Source organism: Pistacia vera, unplaced genomic scaffold (assembly GCF_008641045.1).
Source record: "Pistacia vera cultivar Batoury unplaced genomic scaffold, PisVer_v2 Contig331, whole genome shotgun sequence".
In the NCBI taxonomy this organism is placed as follows: Eukaryota; Viridiplantae; Streptophyta; class Magnoliopsida; order Sapindales; family Anacardiaceae; genus Pistacia; species Pistacia vera.
In genome coordinates this window covers 140,224-160,180 of record NW_022196148.1, presented here as the reverse complement: position 1 = coordinate 160,180, position 19,957 = coordinate 140,224, and the positions used below count along the sequence as shown (strand labels likewise).

At 34.7% G+C, this 19,957-nt stretch overlaps 3 protein-coding genes across 3 annotated transcripts; 1 reads left to right on the top strand and 2 right to left on the bottom strand.

The window, feature by feature from the left end:
* Window positions 1-1,002: 1,002 nt before the first annotated feature.
* Window positions 1,003-2,409, bottom strand: LOC116137647. The gene is made up of 2 exons (XM_031423329.1): window positions 1,782-2,409; window positions 1,003-1,593 (listed from the first exon to the last, which is right to left on the bottom strand). The coding sequence occupies exons 1-2, from the start codon at window positions 2,173-2,175 to the stop codon at window positions 1,082-1,084; spliced, it is 906 nt and encodes a 301-aa protein (XP_031279189.1). The 5' UTR covers window positions 2,176-2,409; the 3' UTR covers window positions 1,003-1,081.
* A 5,868-nt stretch (window positions 2,410-8,277) lies between these two features.
* LOC116137606 (alkaline ceramidase) lies at window positions 8,278-10,984 on the top strand. The gene is made up of 3 exons (XM_031423298.1): window positions 8,278-8,452; window positions 9,261-9,602; window positions 10,051-10,984. Exons 2-3 carry the CDS (start codon window positions 9,349-9,351, stop codon window positions 10,562-10,564), a joined length of 768 nt encoding a protein of 255 aa, XP_031279158.1. The 5' UTR covers window positions 8,278-8,452; window positions 9,261-9,348; the 3' UTR covers window positions 10,565-10,984.
* Window positions 10,985-13,159: 2,175 nt separating this feature from the next.
* Window positions 13,160-19,707, bottom strand: LOC116137646 (phosphatidate cytidylyltransferase 2-like). The gene is made up of 12 exons (XM_031423328.1): window positions 19,610-19,707; window positions 18,281-18,413; window positions 17,653-17,906; window positions 17,349-17,500; window positions 16,964-17,105; window positions 16,490-16,646; window positions 15,905-15,952; window positions 15,715-15,801; window positions 14,618-14,746; window positions 14,463-14,519; window positions 13,550-13,633; window positions 13,160-13,467 (listed from the first exon to the last, which is right to left on the bottom strand). The coding sequence occupies exons 2-12, from the start codon at window positions 18,347-18,349 to the stop codon at window positions 13,381-13,383; spliced, it is 1,266 nt and encodes a 421-aa protein (XP_031279188.1). The 5' UTR covers window positions 18,350-18,413; window positions 19,610-19,707; the 3' UTR covers window positions 13,160-13,380.
* Between the last annotated feature and the right edge of the window lie 250 nt (window positions 19,708-19,957).

Here is a 19,957-nt window from a genome sequence, read left to right as displayed (position 1 = left end):
GCGGGAATTTAAACCATCCTTCTCTCGCAGAATCATCTGCATAGAGAAAATATGGCCTCACTTGCAAGGCGACAAACCCAGTGGAGATTTTGCTGTGACTAGAAATGCATTGGTTGGTTCCTCTAAGCCTGCATCTATAATGCTTCATTTGATGCCTAAATCAATTTTTCTTGATTTAGTCTTCAAAATTGTTTCTTTTTTTCTGAAATTTTTAATGCAAAATTTCAGATTCGGGTCTTCAATTTTTCTTGTTTACTGAACTCTCTTGTAGCCAGTAGAATCACCACATGTCGAGTGATAATTAATTGGCACATATAATTAAAACCACCATAAATCAATCAAAAAGCTGTCTTTTCTTTTGGCTACAAAAGGTTAAGCCTTTGATTGGACTGGACCACCATTAGCAAAAACACAAAATTATATTAAAAAAATATCTTCAACTACTGCTACCCAGGACACAAGTCCAGTCTATAGTCAACACACTAAAAGAGAATGATTCTTAAATTCCATGCATCTTCTATCATTTTCATGGCAATTGGCAAGTTTTTGCTTGCCACAGCTAAAATTATCTTTTCATGAGTATATGAGAAGCCTTCTTTGAGGATGCCATCCTTCTCCACAGATATCATAAAGAGCTAAATGCTATTTACATATTTCTTTACAGAATTTTCAAATTAACAATAATTGCAGCCCTTCGCTGTTGGCATATACATAGAAGCCAGAAAAAATCTCACAACAATAATTTTCTCTAACTAGATGGTCCAAAATCTCCCAAGCTTTCACATCCAATTCAACCAATTATTAAATCCTTCCAAAAACAATTACAAAGCAAAAACAAAAAACAAAAAATTACTTCTAAGAGAACCTATGCTACCGCACTTTTCTCTCTCTCTCTCTCTCTCTCTCAGTTTTTTATCTCCGCCAGCTTGCGCATACCTCAATTGATCCTCTAATATTGTGAAGTTGATAATCGGATAAATCCCCTCACTGACTACCCCTATTAACAACCGAGAGAGTCGTAATTGATCGCTGGCTTACTCAGTGGTGGTTATTGATCCACTTCTCCTTTTACATACCCATGTTATTGTTCATTGAATGCAGCCGTGAGCTGCCCGGCTTTTAAACCAACCCTTCTGGCAAAATCATGATCTCTGCAGAAGTATGACCTCACTTGCAAGGCCTCAAAACCAATGGATCGATTTGTTGTAACATTAAAAGCCTCATCAGGTTTTGATTTTTTGGTGACTGAAACTGCTTTGGTTGTCCTCTTATAAGAACCAAACCACTTAGATTGCAAGTACCCATTTCTCCTCCATGGTGGCACATGCATGTCCACACTTTTCATCGACTCTTTGACGGCCGCAGACATCAGCCTCACAATCTGCTTAAGCTCTTCTGGTTTACCAACAAAGATTGGAGGAAAAACTCCTAGCAGTGACATGTAACCATCTGTGGGACGAGCAATCTCAAATTCTGCAGCTAGATTTACTTCCACAATGTAGCGAGAACTCGCACCATTAATGTTCACATCCACATATTCATAACTCCCAGCTGGGTACCGCCCAGTTTTCTCCCACCGAGATTTGCAGAGACCTGACAATAATAGTTCATGCATATATGAGATACAAAATATTTACAAACTTATACATATTATGGTGGGCTAAACGAGGTGAGCTGAGTTGACCTATTTGGATAGAACAAATAGGTCAACGAGCTGAGCTTAGTTTACAAACTTTTATAAATTTGTAAGAGTAATTTACTGTAATATTATAAACACTCACCGGCATCGAATCCTCTATCACGTAAATGAGTCATCAACCGACGTTTAAAGCTTTCAGAAGACCAATCCCCAGCCAGCCTACATGCAAATTCTGTCTCTGCAAGGATCCTTTGTTTCTCACAATCATTTTTATCTCCAAAAATGCCCTCCAACGTCTCTATCTTCTCAGAATCACACCAAAAATTCCCCGTTTCCGCCTGGTCTCTTTCGTCTTCTTCTTCATATCCCCCACCTACGCCGTCTCTCTCAAGAAAAGACTTCACAAGATCCGATAAATCAGTTGTTGAACTCTCCGGCGAGTGCTCGCTCCCACTGCTCTCGCACAGCCTTGCACGTGCCACCTCATCAAACGCCGCCGCTACCCGCCTAAACCTAATCGGTAATATCTTCGCCATATGTATAACAAAACTTAAAATTAAAAGAAAAGAAAAAAAAAAACTGCTTTTTTGTGCTCTTTTGTGAGAGAGCGATTGAAGTAGAGAAAATAGACAAAACTTTGGAAGTTTTATAGAGAAAAAGAAACGTGAGAGTTAAGTTTCAAACGGGCAGTGCATCCATGTCGTTATGATGGTGAAATGGTGAGCTTTTTGTTCAGATAAAAGAGAGAAGAGGGAGAAGACTAGAGGACAATCAAGGTGGATGACAACATTTGGTGAAAGTATGGCGTATATAAATGCTAATGATATTGTCGAACAGAGTTGGCGCAAGAGACTGTGATCCTGTGAAGCACGTGTACATGTTACTTTATGGTGTGGCTTAATGAATCTTCCCCGTTTTGAAGGATGTATTTGGTCGTTTTGATGGCCAGGTTCGACTGGCTGCTAATTTCAGTTTGTGAAAATTATATAATTAGACATCCTTAAAAACAGGTTAATTACATAAATATTACGTTGTTTAAATTACTTGGGGAGGAAGGTTAGGGATGATGTTAATTAATTTTAATTAAATTTAAAAAAAAAAAAAGGATATTCCATTGTCACCTATGAGATTTGGCATGAAAACATTTAACACCCTCAATTTTTAAGAAATTAACATTGTTAAACCTAGATGATATTTTTGTCTGTTAAATGTGACGATTAAAAGAATTAGGGATGAAATCAAAACCGAGCAGCTCGTGTCCCGAGTCAAGCCAAGTTTGACCTTCCTAATACTCAGCTCGAGCTCGGCAGGGAATCTATGCAAGTTTTGCAAATCTTAGAGAGGTCTCTATAACTTACCATTTTGTTTTATAAATTATGTAAAAGTGACAATTACACCACCTTCAAAATTCGAATTTTGAACCCTAACCTCTTCATCTCTTCATGCACTCCTCTCCACGCTCGCCTCCATCTCCGAGTTGTAATCTCTTTTTCTCTCTACCGAGTTGTGTTTAAGTATAGCGATTATATTCAATTAGACTGAGAATAGGTTTTGAGTTAATTTTTTATTTGTAAAATTAGGTTATTGTGATTCGTTTTGTCCATTTAAGGTTTCGATCTCTCTTTTTTGAAATTGAAGGACATGCTGGTTCCATAAAGATTTATTCAGACTTTTTGGTATACTTTTGATTGAAGGACTTTCAATCTCTCTTGATCTGGGCAATTATTTTTCAAGTACCTTTGCACAAGTGATTTGAGCTCAATGTTTAGTTCAAACTCAAGCTTAGTTCAATTACGACGTAATCAAACTCGAGCTCAAGCTTGAGCTCACCAAAATCTTTCGAGCTCAAGCTCAACGATTGAAGCTCGGTCGAGCGTGAGCTCCGATTGCTTTAGCAAAGCCAATCTCGAGCTTTCAATACTTGACTCAACTCAGTTCGACTCGGTTACACACCTACAAGAGATAAAAAAATACATATTTTGAATGAATTGATGGCATTTTGGTATAAATAGATTAAATTTCTTGTCAAATATTTAATCATTTTGGTATTATTACAAATTTTAAAGGTAAATATGATTATTTGTTTGATTAAAATAGCCAATAGTTTATGAAAAAAAATGTTTTTACTGTTTGTACAATCATTTAACTACATATTCTCTATTTACGCCTTAAGGGTATTAACAACAATTTTCTAAAGTTTTAGAGGGTGAAATATTTTACTAAAGTTCAGGGGTGACAAAATCATTTACTCTTTCCTTATTTGGCAACGTTGAGATAGTGAAAGACGCCTGTGCATTGGGGAAAGGCGTAGGCCTAGGTTTAGAATTGTGTGCCATATCACAGATTAACTTATCCCAATCACTCCGGTTTTGACTGAGTCTTAAATTTTTACTTTGACTCGTTTACTCCACACAGCTAACCTATTACGCCACACGAATTATTGAGCGTCCCTGTGCATTGTACGCAGTCAAGGTTAACCGTCCACGTGGCAGACAGTGTCTAGTCCTACATGGCTTACGGACTTGCCACGTCATCTTCGTGATTTGGACGTGGAAAATAGAAGCAGAGTTTTTAGTGGCCTACTGTAATGAACTATTGAACTGAATTATTGGCCTATTTCAAAATGTCCGGATTCAATGAATACAGAATCTGTCCAGGTTCATTGAATCTTGTGAAGCTCATTATAGATAAACAAAAATGCTATATCCATCGAAAAGTTGCACCGAAAAATTACACCGAAACACGTAAAAACCCGTCCATATAATATGGACGGGGTCCATATGAGTGAACGGCCGTCCATATGTTATGGACGGCCGTTCATTAGATCAAATTCAATAACGCCAAAACACGTGAGATGATTTGGATGGTTGAGTCAGCACAACGTCAGTCGGTACAAAATTTCGGTGTAAAAACACCGGTGTCTGTAGCATTGCTGATAGATAAAACGAAGATCCATTTTTACAGATTTGATTAATTAAGATTCAATGTTGTATAGTTAATGTGGTATTGCCGCACATTGAGTAGAATCCAACTTTATAAATATGATAAAAAAAAAAAATACAAATTAGATTGAATAATAATTATTAAATAATCACTAGCATTGGGGTCGGATAATAAGATTTTAGTCATCTGGGTGTGTTACTCAAAGGTCTTGTATTCGAATTCCTTAAAATGAGTATTTATCATATTTGTGGCTTACTTGGCTATACCCTAGGGACTAGTTGAGTACACATAAGCTAATCCGGACATCTTGATTAAAAAAAAAAAAAAAAAAAAAAAAAAAAAACTGTTAGGGTTATCTTATTTTAGCAGCCATGCATTAAAAACTAATGTTTTAAAACCAACCTGGGGTGAAACCTAGCAAAGTTGTCAGACGACAAAAAACTTTTAAAATTCAGCAAATACACCATTCAAATTTCGTTAAGTCCCTATAAGTTTGAAATTTAGCAAATACACCTAAAACAAATCAGCCGACAACTAGTTGGTAGGCAACGACACTCCAAATACAACCTCAGTCGTCCCTTAAGCCAATTTCCCTTAAAATATATCCACGATCTAGTCGAAATATGTTTGATTTTGGCTAGATCTTACCGACGTTGGCTTCGACAACCCTCCCCATCATCCCAAAATTACTTCCCTCTTCCTGTCGACCAAAACCCACATCACCCCACCCCCGTTAGCCTCGTTAATTGCTAGCAAAAGCAAGTTGTTGCCGCCACCAATTTTTTCAATTTTCAGTCAATTTACTCATTGGAAATCAACTCCATCGCCACTATTGCACTCACCGACACTTTCTCTTCAAAAGCCTCAACATCTCGATCTTCAATTGTTTATCGATCATCATCCCAAATTCTAAGGTGAATAGGAAAAATGTAAACCCGACCTGATGAAGCTTCTGGGTTCTAGTTAAACCGGTCGGGCCGGGCCAAGTTTTAAAACATTGTTAAAAACATACAAAAAAATAAGAAATTGTATGTTTCATATATAATTTAAATACAATGTTTTGATTTTTAAAACAAGGGATACAACAATCTTATGAAAAAAATGTTTGGTAGGATTGAGTCAAAAAGTTTTCAAATACAATTTAAAAAATTAGCGTAAAATTTGAAAACTATCACAATTTGTTTTCTACAGTTTTTAATCAACAGTTTCTGAAAATTATACCAAATACATTTTAAAATATTAAAAACATTAAAATACAACTCAAAAATTCAAATTGTATTTTAATTTTTGAATCACAAAATTAAACTTACCCTTAGTATTTTGATGTATTAGATAATATACAGGATATAGTATATATATTGTCTTTTCATACATAATATGAATGGAAATATATATATATATATATTTGTGTTCTTAATGTGTACTCTAACGGTACACATTAACGTAGAGATCCAAATCCAATGAATTAAAAAATTTACGTCAAACAATGACGACTTTGATTGTGCTTATATCATAAAATAATTATTTATATTCCATTAGTTTGATAATTTTTGCAGTAATTAATAGCCCTCCAATATTAAAAAAAAGAAGAAAAAAAAACTACAGATGCGTTTGTTTTATTATTTCAAACAATATTTCCAAAATACCTGTTTGTTTAATTATTTGGGAAATACTATTATATTTTTTTAATTATTTTTAGACCCCTTTAAGTTTATTACTATAAAACACCCCTAAAAAAAATTAAAAATTAACAAAAACACCCCCACCCACCCATAGTTGTCAGATTCTGGCAACCACCATCGGTGGTTGCAGGAATCTATTACAATGGCTTAGAAACGACCGGAAATGGTCGGTAATTCATCGATCTGGCTGTCAGCAACGGCCAAAGAAATGGTCTTCGTTGTCAGATCTAGCCTTTTACGGCCGTCGACGGTCAGATCCACCACGGATCTGGCCAGAAAAGGTCGTATCAACGCACGACCGGCCAGATCCGACTGGTCTGCGTCGTAACCCCATTTTTCGGCCAGATTTCGGTAGTAGTGGCCGGAATCTGACACTGTGGGTAGGTGTGAGTGTTTTTGTCATTTTATAAAAAATTTATATATTGGGTGTTTAGTTAAATTAGCAAACCTAAGGGGTTATTTTAAATTTTACCTCATAATACTTACTTTATTCAACTAACCAATATTATTCCCAAAATCCTATACAAAAAAAACAAAACAAACGAACCCTGTGATATTTGCAAAATAATTGGTGTATCCGTCCACAATTTCGTCTACATACATTAAGTTTTATAACAAGCCTTTCCATCTTTTAAACTATTCACTTCACTTAATAATAATAATAATAATAAAAAAAAAAATAAAAAGAAGGATAAGTTCATTAGTAGTAGTGGCAAACTTTGTTTTAATGTCCTTTTCTTATCCCCAACAGTCAAAAGGCTAAAAGGAAAGTAGTTCATTGTTATTCATATGATTCACTTGAAATACTTTAGATTTTTTTTTTCACATGTTTGAAAACTTAAGAGTGGTTGAGTGTGCTCACTTTGATTAATGTAAACATCTTGGATACATTATGTCACCATTGTTACCATCTTAGTGGGGTAATATTATAATAAAATAAACTAAAAAAAAAAGGGCTTAAATGAAAAGTCTTTATTAACTCTTTCTTTGAATTGAGGTTTTTTTTTTTTTTTTTTTTCAATTATCATCGGGGGTATCCGAGCCAGTTTACGCATACCTCAACTAATCTCTTAGGACCATGTAACTGTCGATCGGGTAAGAGTTTGGGTGGCCACCCCTATTAGTGCCTAGAAGGACTGGAACCCATAAGCAATGTTTTAAAACCCAAACCCGACAAAGTTGTTGGGTCCCGGCTTGACCGGTTTAACCGATGGTCAAACCGATTGATAAAAACTTCTAAAATTTAGCAAATACACTCCTAAAAATTACAGTTAAGTTGCTATAGGTTTAAAATTTAGCAAACACACCCTAAATACAAATCGACCGGTGACTAGTTGGCAACGACGACACCCTAGATGCAACCCCAATCGTCCCTTGAGCCCATTCCCGTTAAAATATACCCAAGATTTGACCGAAATAGGTTTGATTTCAGCCATATTTCACTGACGCCGATGTTGGCATTCCAAATAATATATCGAGTGATTTAGTATAATTACATTGTTTATTATGTCGTTCTATTATTAAAATAACACTGACAAAATCAATCGTCACATCATTTAAAATTTATGTTGCTGATCGAATTAAAACTTTGATATCAATTTGATATTAGAAATTGCTACATAAAATTTTAAATTTTTAAACTTTACATTAACTTTTAGAATTGTATCCGAAAACATGTTTTTAAAAAACATTCCACCAAAAGAAAAAAAAAAAAAAAATTATATCAAATGGGCCTTACTTGTCGAACACAATCTCAAATCCAGGCCCAAATTTACATAAAAAGGCTTCTTAAATGGGCCAGGCTGAGCCCAATATAAGGATCTTGCCACCTTAACAGAGACATTCTTTTAATATTTTATTTTCCATTAATTGAAAAAAAAAAAAAAAACCTCCATGAAAGGCAATGCAGAGCCAGAGATCTTAATCTTACAAAGTTGATATTACAAATTAAAGGTCAAAGTAAACTTCCCATTCCCATACGCACACAGTTACCATACAAAAGGTCAGGTCAAAAAACACAAAGCAAAACAAACAAACTTTAACTCTGCATATTTTTTTTACATTCTGTCTCTCTCTTTTTATTTGTTTGCCCCGTTTGCACAAACGAGATTGATTGTTCAGTTGTTTAATTTCAGATCATTATACCCAACCCAAACAAAGGAGAATGATATCTCTTACATCGTACGAGGTTTGTTTGTTTGTTTGTTCTTGTCTTGTACTACTCTAGTTTTTGTTTGTTCTTTTTTGCTTTCTGATTTGATTTGTTATTGGTTTGCTTATGTGTTAACTGTTGATGTTTGTGTATATATAGTTAAATGAATTGTGGGTTTTGTAAATCATGAGCAATGGGTTAGTCTAGATTCGATCCTTTTTGTTATTGTTTTACGGATTTTGAACTCTAGATGGGATACTTTTTGTATCTTTTTTTATTGTTTAGAGTGTTTTTATGAGAGATTTGTAGTTTAAATCTAGTTGGGTATTATTGTTTTGTGCTGTTGAGAATGCTTCAAGCTTTGATTTGAAGTGTTTTGACGTTTTTGTTGATTGTTGCTGTGGTTGCTTTGGCATTGGTGTTAGCCCAGAAACATTTTTTTTCATCTTTGATCTTGGTTAGTGTTGGCTTGTTGTGATGTTTTAATGGAAAATTTATAATGCTTTCTCTATTATACTTGTAACTTGTTGAGTGTAAACAGAAAATTTTTTTGTCATGATTTTATGATTGCTTATTTGATGTATATTTGTGTGAATTTCCGAAATTTCTTGCCAATTCTTGCTCTTCTCATTAGATGTTTAAGTGAAGTTAGCAAAACTTCTTTGTTATTGTTTAGTGTTTTCTTAAACCATTTAAAATCTGGTTAAGATCTTGTTCATGTTGACTTGTTGAGAAATTTTGTTATAAAAAGTGTTGGTTGTAATCTTTTTCTTTGATTGTTGGGAAGTATAATTTTATTAATATTAAAGATTTTTTTTACTGACATTTTTGCTTGTGTATGCAGGCATATGGTTTGCATGTTTTATGATCTTTGTGACATCCTAGTTTGAGAGTTCAGCTGAATATATTCATATTTGTGCATACATATTGGAATGGCTGATGGGGTGTCAAGTTTCTGGGGTCCCGTTACGTCTACTATTGAGTGCTGTGAGAAGAATTATGCCTACTCCTCTTATATTGCAGAGTTTTACAACACCCTATCCAATATCCCAACTGTTCTTTTGGCTCTTATCGGTCTTATAAATGCCTTGAGACAACGGTTTGAGAAGAGATTCACGGTTCTTCATATATCTAACATGATACTTGCAATTGGAAGCATGTTATACCATGCCACACTGCAACATGTGTAAGTATCACTAAGTTTTCTGTCTTCCAGTTCTGAATGATTGATTATATGGTTGGTTTATCTCAAATAGTGTTGTCATCTTGTGTAATAATTTTTTTAATTATGGCATATCAACAGAAGAACATAAAATAGTGTGTGAAAAAAATGTGACCTTGAGAAACTTGCTATCTTGCTGTCCTGGGAGGACAGTGCTTGTTGCATGCACACAGGTGTGGATTAGGCATGTCAGCACTGTAATGAGTTGATATGTTGTGAGTTCCAAACGTAGACCAACATGCATTAGACACGAAAACGCTTTATTGATATTTCCTCCCTTTTGTTGATGTCAGGCAATGTGTCCATGGAGTTGAAGTTTATTTTGTCATAGCATCTTTGATTTTTTTTTGGGATGATTGTCTTCTATTGTTGAGATCTACACATAAATGTAGTGTTTGGATTTTGTTTACAGGCAACAACAGAGCGACGAAACACCTATGGTCTGGGAGATGCTATTATACATGTATATCCTGTATTCACCAGATTGGCACTATCGCAGTACAATGCCCACCTTCCTCTTCCTCTATGGTGCTCTTTTTGCAGTTGTCCATTCGGTGGTCCGGTTTGGCATTGGCTTCAAGGTGCATTATGTGATCCTCTGCCTTCTCTGCATCCCTCGGATGTACAAGTACTACATTTATACGCAGGACATGGCTGCTAAGCGGCTTGCAAAGCTGTACGTGGTTACCATTTTCCTTGGTAGCATGTGTTGGCTCTTTGATCGTGTTTTCTGCAAAGAGATATCTCGTTGGCCCATCAACCCACAGGGTCATGCATTGTGGCATGTCTTGATGGGGCTCAACTCTTATTTTGCAAACACATTCTTGATGTTTTGCCGTGCACAGCAACGAGGATGGGCTCCGAAGATTGTCCACTTTATGGGGATTTTGCCCTATGTCAAGATTGAGAAACCAAAATCCCAGTGACAGATATTGAAGAGTAAAACAATGAAAGTATAATTTTCGTTGTTGTTAAAGGTGCAAGAGACTTTTGGCAGGCAAGTAGCAAACAGACTCTGAAATTTTGCTGATGAAGATGGATCTTAAACGATGACTAAATATTGAACTTTTAATTTAGAATATCATCAAAGTTTTCCTTGTGAAAGTAGACTTTGTACCATATTTTTACTTGTTGGAACCATCAAAGAGATGGTATATTTCTTGTTAGTTAGGTTTTTCTTGGTTTTAGAAAGTTGCAATGCTGCAATTAATTTGTTCCATTATCGAACTTGACGAGGGGAATCATGAATTTTGGTTTTGCAAATTGTGTATTGAGTAGATGATTTCAATCTCTGATTTCAGGTATCTTATCCCAGATTAACCCCCATTTCTTCTTTTAATGCTGGAATTTAATGCCTTGTTATTCATTTATTATTTATGGGTGCTGTGATGTTTCTGTACAGTGGAATTTTTTAACCTTCAATAAAAGATCAATTCAATCGAACCATTGTGTCATCAACTGATTTTGGGCATTGCTTCACTGGCCTTTATTTTCTCCCTAGGTTGAATAATTGCTCAGAATTGTCAATTGTAGAGTACAAGCTGTTAGACCATCTTCATCTAAGTTGACAAAATGGAAATCTGTCGGCAAAATTCTCTACGGCAGTCTTGAAAATTGAAGTTACAATTGTGTCGGCAGAAAGTCTGAATCCACTGATGGTTCAATGATGCTGCTGAACAAGCTGTCATATTCATTAAAATATGCCACAAGCAAAGCTAAACAATAATAAAGATAGATGGTAAGTCATTATCGTTAATTTACTCTCACGATCGCGATGTGACACTTAACTTTTTCTTATAAACATTAAACTTGGACATAAAACCCGATACTATGAGGACTTATCCCGAATAGGTAGAGTTTTCTTAAATCATTCGGGATTTAGATTGAGATCGAATCTAAAATTAGTTTCGAAATTTAGGAACAGGTCAAGACCTGGATAAGTCTTATCTTGCCCCACACCACCCTATCCCGAATAGGGCAAAGTCTCCTCGAATCTTTTGAGATTTGGGTCAAGATCGAGCCTAAAATTAGTCCCAAAATTCAGAGACGGGTCAAGGCCGGGATAGGTCTTACCCCGCCCCACACCACCATATATATATTAATTTTAATAATTAAAAATTAATCATGTCTACTTATATTAATTTTAATATTTGAAAATAAATCATATATTATACAATAACAAATTATAATTGTATAAGTATTTTATAAAACTATATATAAATAGATAATAAATAAAACTAGATTAAATATTATAAATCATTATAAATATTTGTAATATCTAAATAATGCAGATGTATACATATACATAATATGTTAATGCTATAAAACAAAAGTTATACATTCGACATTATACATTATATATAGTATATAAGTATAATATATAAAACATATAGATGTCATACATTATACATAATATGTTATTATCTATAATCATATATTAATATATAATATATATAGGTGCGTTTGGTTTATTATTTTGGAGATAGTATTAGATAATTGAATATGGGAGTATTACGAGATAAAATTTAAAAATTTATAAAAAAAACCCCCTAAGTTTACTAATTTAATAAATACCCCAATATGTAAAATGACAAAAATACCCCCACCACCTGCAGTGCCAGATTCCGGCCACCACCATCGGAATCTGGTCGAAAAATCGCATTACGATACAGACCGATCAGATCTGTGTTGTAACGCTTCGTTATGGCCGTCGTTTTCGATCAACGATGGCCAAGATTTGGCCGTCGTTCAAGGCCAAATTGGTGAAATTCCGACCATTTATGGTCAGCAGGTAGGCCGTTGTACAAATTCCGGCTGCCACCGATGGTGGTTGTCGGAATCTGGCAAGAATGGGTCGCGAGAATGTTTTTCATAATTTTTAAACTTTTTTTTCAAAGTGTATTTGATGAAATTAATAACCCTTATGGGGTCTAAAAGTAATTAAAAAAATAGGGTAATATTTCTGGAATAATGTGCCAAACATTATTTAGAGAATAGGATTGGAAATATGGATAAAAATAATAAGCCAAACATGGCCTATGTGTAATATATCATTTAATGTTTTGATTAATTATAATAAATCAATAAATAATTATAAATTTAATTTCTTTTTGGATGATCTATTATAATTTTGAGAAAATGATAATAAGGACACAAAAACCCCAAACGTTTGAATTCCCTGTTTGGGGAACGGACTTTATTTGGGGATTCCCCGAAAAGGGTTACAGGCAGGGATCAGAGAATCCTCTTGGGTTTTCGAGCCAAGACCAGAGACAAAAGTCCCTAACCTAAGCCCATCCCTAATAAACACGACGTGACAACTCACAATTGGTTAAACAAGACTTATTATTGAACAAAAGAAACCCATTACGAGCTAACACATTGCATTTGTGAAAAAAAAATTAGTAAAAATAGTTTGTTAGCGTAATATTACCGAAGCTAAAAAAGTAAAACGATATAGAACATCACAATAACAAATGTAAAAATCATGCCTTAATGCTGTTAATTGGCGCAATAGTTAATAATATGACCCCTAGTACTGTGAAATTTAGTTAGGGGAACTTCAGAGAGAGACGGTAAGTGAGAAGCAATACAACACTTTGTTGGGAGTTTTGTATGTATATTTAATTGGTTAACATACACTATACAGAGTATGCGAACTAAAAATGCTTCCACCTAAATATTTTGAATGAAAATAACTGGAAAACAACAACATATACAAAGTTTTCCTTTTTCATCAGATTTATGATCCGTACAGCCGCTTGTGCAAGACTTCGCCTAGCTTCGTGTACAGATCTTGCTGCTCGTCGAAAGTGAGATTCGTCAATATCTGCCGAGGAAAAACCATCAATATGTTAATTTATTTATGAACTAAACAGAAATACATTATACAAGCACGGTCTGGAAATTACCTGCTCCAAGATTATTTCAACTGAGAGGGTTTGAGCCACAACAAACGACTGATGATAGATGTATGAGAATACGGCCATCACCATCTACATTCAAATACCGCGTTAAAAAGAACAGTATATGCTAGAAGCCTATATGTTTCATATGTTCATAAATAAGTAATTTTGAATGCCTACTATATGTAAATGATTAAAAAAAGGCCTCAAGAACAGACACATGCATTACTTAGGCAAAGGTACAGGAGTCTGACAAATGGTAACAAAGGCCAAGGGAATGCAAAAATAAAAATTAAATTTGGTTGAGAGAAAATTATTTTTGCGAAGTATTTTGGGATGCTCACTATAAGTAACAACCTAGAGACTTTCACTGCGTAAAGATGGCAGATAATGGGAACAGCCCATCCACTTAACAGCACCAGAGGGAGCAGTCCTATTTTCGAAAATAAAACAGGAAAGAATGCAATATTATCGACCAATGAAACTACTCTAATGAGTATAATTTAGCATCTGAAGACCACATGAGGGCACATGACAGTGTTTCTCTTGAACTGTGTGGGTGGCTGGGTGCACATGATAGTGATCCTTTTTCATTGGCAACAGGAGCACTCATTTAACAGACAGCAAAGAACAATTAATTCTGGTCATATCCACAGAACGTGTACTTGATTGTACAAGAGATATTTTTAGGGGTATGCTCATTTAGCACATAAACTCCATGTTTATTGCCACTAAACTTAAAACAAGGATGCAACCATGACAATCATGCTCTCAGATTAGAAGAAGTCAAAACTAACAGCTAAATCTGTACGTGTAAGTTTCATTCACGTCCCTCAGTTGACCAAACTAGCAGGATGAAACCTCTCAAAACTACCAAATGAACAACCCTTTAAAGCACCTCAAATCTATCACAGCTCACCTGGCAGTCCATTCTATCTGTCATTCCACCATGTCCAGGAATGCTATCACCAAAATCCTGAGAGAAAGAAAACATTGAATATCATGTTTCATTTTTGTAAAGCACGATATCCATAATCTCAATCACCGGAGACTAAAAAATCATCAAGAATGAACCTTGATTTTAAAAGCTCGTTTAAAACCACTTGCAAAGAAGCCCCCAAAAGGTGCTATTATTGATGCAAATAAACCAAAGCATACGGCATGCCATTGAACTGGCAGAACAGAGATTTCCTTCCAGGGAAACTGCATAAAAGAATGACAAGAATGAGGCATTAGTATTTAGATTATTAATTATGTAGTCAAGATTCAAAACCTAGAACCCACAACTTTGATCAAGCATCAAATTTGTAACACTCAATAGCACTACCATACAGGATTGTGATTTAACTGTTTTGGAGTTCGTAACAAGAAAAGATCGCATTATGATACAAATAAAACAACAATACCAGTATAATATTTTTACATTGAACATATTAAAATAAGACAGTCAGATGGGAAACTCTACAGCTTTCACATATATGTTATATAAGTTGTTTAACTTCCTACTAAAGCTGACTATAGGACACTTCAGCCTACATTAAATATAAAGAGGAAATTGTTCTTCAAATCGCTAAGAATATCTATTGCAATTACCAAGAACATTACATTATCTTCATACATAATGTAGATTAGCTACTGAAACTAGCTATTGAAACCAGGAGTAAAATGAGCCATTGACTTACAGGCATACCAAACATCAATGTCAATAACATATAATTTTAGGAAAATAAATTTAGTAAAAAATTGCAGGCAAAAACCTACAATATTGTAATGGCGCAATTAAACTAAGAACAATTCTTAGAATGTTAACATTATTATGTTGACAAAGCAATACATAACTCAAAAAGTGACACAGAGACATATTTTGAAATCAGGATGAAAAGGATATTACCAAATACTTTAGAGAGTAAATTTGGTTACAGAATGCATATTAAGGTACTTGCTTGGAGGTTTATACTAACACACAATTAACTTAAAAAGACTTGTTCATGATCACACAGAGGAAATACAGTCAGTCTCTTATATCAAACACGATACATCTACTTAACATGCAGCAGGAACATTGATGTAGTAACACCCCCAAACCAGGAAAAAGAAAAAACAAAATAAATCTGTCCTCACTTAACAGAACTCTGGTGCACATAAATTGAGATCTAATGAAGCCTACTAACCCATTGAGGAACCCATCCAGATAAATTGAATTCCTCTGGCTTAAACAATGGGCCCGGATCACAGTGCAGCCAACCAGTTGATAAATCCTGCAGTCCAAAATCCTCAGCAATAGATAACTATAAATTCCTGCGAAATGAGTAGCCATGCCTCGTCAAATGACAATACCATAAATCTAATCAAGTGAATTACCTTTCGTGGACATGTTAGCCACTGGAAACGACCAAGGATATTTGCAAGCTGCAAAAAGAAGTGCACAGAGCATTATAGATATAACCTAATAAGTCAAACAAGTATACAATACCAAATCTTATCCCTAAGCTTGAAATCCAAATGTTTTTATACCCAAAACACAAATAGATAGGCACCATGGCAGGAAAAAAAGGGCATTCTCAGTGTAAATTAGTATTGTATCAATATTATGAGTAAAAGGAAGATCATCACAATATTACTTAAGCCTGAGGTGTCAGATGCAACAATTTAAGTTAATTGGTATAATGAAGTGGTTTTTACAAGTAAGAATATGCTAATTTGGCACATGCAAGTAATGACCTGACTTTATAGTGACATTAACGTGGAAATGGAGAAGGCTTCAGATGCAAATAGAGGCACAGAAGATGATTAACAGGCTGACATGCTGCTGCAACCACAACTGTCACAGCCAAATAACACTAGGATATCTCAAAGCAAAAGGCATACAAAATATACTAATTTCAAATAGATGTTAGGAACTGAAGATGATTATTGCCATCACAGGTGAGGAAAAACCATGCTCACCACAAATGCAGATATGATAGTGACAACAGATGCTCCAATGAACCCCTCCCATGTTTTCTTTGGAGACAATTTGATCAGTGGGGTTCTTCCAAAAAAGAAACCACATATATAAGCTGCGATATCATTGATAACTATAAGTGTAGCTGGAAGAAGAAACCTGCATCAACAATCGTCCATTTGTCAAGGAGAAGAAACAACATCGTATTCCAAATCTATGAAACTCAAATCATAAGAATCTATTTGAAAAATCTAATGAAACTTGATGCAATCAAGATAAAATTAGGCTAAACAAATCTGCAAGTAAAAATATACGTATATAGAGGTAATTTTCATAATATATCAAATGTCAGGTTAGACAATCCCATATTATTCAAATTTAAGTATTCCAGAAGAAAAGAAACATTCCAGTAAAAATGAGTCAGAACATAGGAATACGAGGAAGGCTGAAACAGTTCACTCAAGAAATGTGGTTACCAGAATATTCCTTCAAAAATGTTGGCCACAGTGAAGGAAGATTGTGTAAAGACCACAATTAGAATCATGTGAGTCCATGCATACTGGCCAAATTGATACTTGTACAGCTTCTTCTTTAATGAGAGAATGAACCACACAAAGCCTAAGTCAAATTACAAATGGAATTTATATCAGCAACCATCCATTATAAGTAAATGTCTGAAAAAGTACCAAACAGCCATACTGAAAGCCTAAGTCTTATACAACAGAATAGTAGATGGTGGACACAAAAACCATGCATGATATATATAACAGCAATTATCAATCAATGAGGGAAAAAAATAGCAACATAACAACTATAGTACTTGAAGCACTATGCAAAAGGATAGCAGTAATAACAACCAACCTGTGATGTACAAAAAGTAACAGACAACCATATGATACTTTATGAGGCTGCTCACAAATTGATACAAAAACTTGTCTGAATTCACAGTATTGACAAGCCGTTGACTGAGAATGCGGCCATATACGAATAGCATCGCAGTGAAGAAAAAGTACCTGAGCACAGAAATTCAACATGAGTCCAAAAATGTAGCATCCATATTCACTTGTAATAATAAGATTTAATTTCAAATACCAAGTAGTTAGACAATAAAGAGTTCTTATCCACAGAACATTTAAATCAGTTGGGAATTATGCCAGTATTTTACCAATTTAATAGCCTGAATCCTGGGAGATCCCGCTCCTCATGAGCTTTCCTTAATAAATTGAACAGCTCTCGTGCCATAAAGATCTGGATTACAACCACCATGGCTGTAATATAGAGATGACCCATGTAGACAATCAATGCAAAGCCCCCAATCATCCAAACGGTTGAGTAAGCACGAACCAGCATAGACTTGTATTTGCTACGGTCATGAACAAGTAAATGGTCTCCATTTGCTCTGCCAGCATCTGATGTGACCTGAAAAACCAAATAAGTTTGTATCAATTAAATAAAATAACCCTATTACTCTTCAAGATGCTAATATACTATGTAGATCAGATACAGTTTTCCAAAAGGCTAATAAAGAACTGATATTGAAGCTAATACTGTTTGTTAAGGAAACAGCTTCAAGAGGACAGAATATAGAACAAAGTAGGGACAAAACTAACTCGCAAGAAGAAGCCACAGATCTGAAACTTGAATTACCCTAAATAACAGCACTAGGTGAGTTTCACAAAGTTGGTGACATTTAAGAAAATGAATATGCATTGACACACAATTCAATTTTTTAAGAACTTTAATACTATGCTGGAAAGGATCAAATAATAATTAAAAAAAATTCAATAACATACCTCAGTAGAGCGCCTGCGATGCCGAAGTCTAGGCGTGGTCGGGGGATTGGTATTATTCTCGGTTTGCATGTCTCTTCAGTTAAACTCACTCAAAAAGTGAAGAACACATACATGTGGTGCAAAAAATCACTACCTGGGACATCATATCACACAATATAATACTTAGGGTTAGGGACACAATTAAAACTGCTAGTGAAATTAAATGCAAAGAAAAAGGGGAACTAGGAGGGATGCTGAAAGAAACACAACTCAACTAAGAAAAATGACCAATTGCAGCCGATCATATGGATGAAACATGGCAAGCATAATCAAAGCCAAGGAACATATTGTCTTATAAAACATAGTCATGATACAAACGGGCACAAATGCAATGGTTAGCTTCAACCTGAAAGTTTCTCAGTCTGAAAACTTCAAATAAAATAAAACAATAAAGAAGACTAATAGATAATCAAATGGAGAACTTTAAACAAAATATAAATCTAGTTAAAAGGACCAAAAAAAAAAAAAAAAAAAAATTCACAGTAAATATTAAACACACCCAATGAAGGAGATGTCCAAGCCCAATTGTGCAAGCTAACAAAGACATCTACCATAAAGGAGAAAACTCCCCCACCTATTATGCTTCCCTCATTCTTTCATATTAAAAACTTTTAAAATAAAATTTGAGAAAGAAAGGGCACGCCCAAAATTGACTAGTGCATTTGCACATACTCTTCATGAATCAAACGCCAAAGCCACTAAAAGTTCAGCGGCGGCAGCAGGGGGTTGGAGTTTGACAATAAATTAAAATCCTACACAAGTTCAAACTTAGCATACTACTCCTCATTTCCAAAACATGTAACCTATAACAATTAACTAAATTAGAACTCTCAAAAAATATTTCCCAAGTAACCTAAGTTCCATATTTTACTCTACTCTAAGATTTTCTCACGTTAACCAGATTTAAAGCTCTAATTACACTTAAACCACTAATAAATTTTCACAAATTACATCAAGCTCAAGTTTATAAACTGTAACATTACTTCACACACATCAAAATGACGAAACTAAATCAAAAACACTGCTCCAAAACACAAAGAAAATATAAATTACAGTCTCCATTAATGTTACAACAACAAATCTCAAAAACTCAAAAATTCAAACCTAAACTGAATTCAAAAGTTGCTTAAACTCAAATCTCAATCGGAACTCAGTTTATTAAAAGATCGATATCGAAGCAACAACAACAACAACGTAAACAAATAAACAAACAACAGAAAATAAAGAGAAGAAAAATAAATATAAATATGAGATAGAAATATGAAGTTAGTTAAAGAGAGAAAGAGAAACCTGAGTTAGAGTTTCGGAGAGAATGAGACGGCGAGAAATCGGACGCCGAAACACGGAGAGCGCCGAAAAGAGAGAGAGGGAATGAGAATGATACAGGGTGAGGAAGCCAAGCGAAGCCAAGCGAAGCAAAGCAAAGTTTAGTTTGGTTTCGTTACTAATTTTCTGGAATATTGAAAATTTAAATTTAATTAATTAAAAAAAGTTATTCCATTTTTCTTTTTCTTTATTTTATTCCTTTACCTCTTATGCGAGATAGCATCTGTACTTTTATTCGGGATAATTCTTCCAAAGTCCACTAATATTATGCTAATTCATTTCACTAATATTTTATTATTTTGCAAGAGTAAT

Excerpts from the sequence above, each read along its gene's own strand:
- LOC116137647 (XM_031423329.1), bottom strand. The coding sequence starts at position 2,175 with ATGGCGAAGATATTACCGATTAGGTTTAGGCGGGTAGCGGCGGCGTTT. Across the intron at positions 1,594-1,781 it reads TGATAGAGGATTCGATGCCG|GTCTCTGCAAATCTCGGTGG; the intron begins GTGAGTGTTTAT and ends TATTATTGTCAG.
- LOC116137606 (XM_031423298.1), top strand. The coding sequence starts at position 9,349 with ATGGCTGATGGGGTGTCAAGTTTCTGGGGTCCCGTTACGTCTACTATT. Across the intron at positions 9,603-10,050 it reads CATGCCACACTGCAACATGT|GCAACAACAGAGCGACGAAA; the intron begins GTAAGTATCACT and ends TTTTGTTTACAG.
- LOC116137646 (XM_031423328.1), bottom strand. The coding sequence starts at position 18,349 with ATGCAAACCGAGAATAATACCAATCCCCCGACCACGCCTAGACTTCGG. Across the intron at positions 17,907-18,280 it reads ATCGCAGGCGCTCTACTGAG|GTCACATCAGATGCTGGCAG; the intron begins GTATGTTATTGA and ends TTGGTTTTTCAG. Across the intron at positions 14,520-14,617 it reads AACGAGCTTTTAAAATCAAG|GATTTTGGTGATAGCATTCC; the intron begins GTTCATTCTTGA and ends TCTTTCTCTCAG.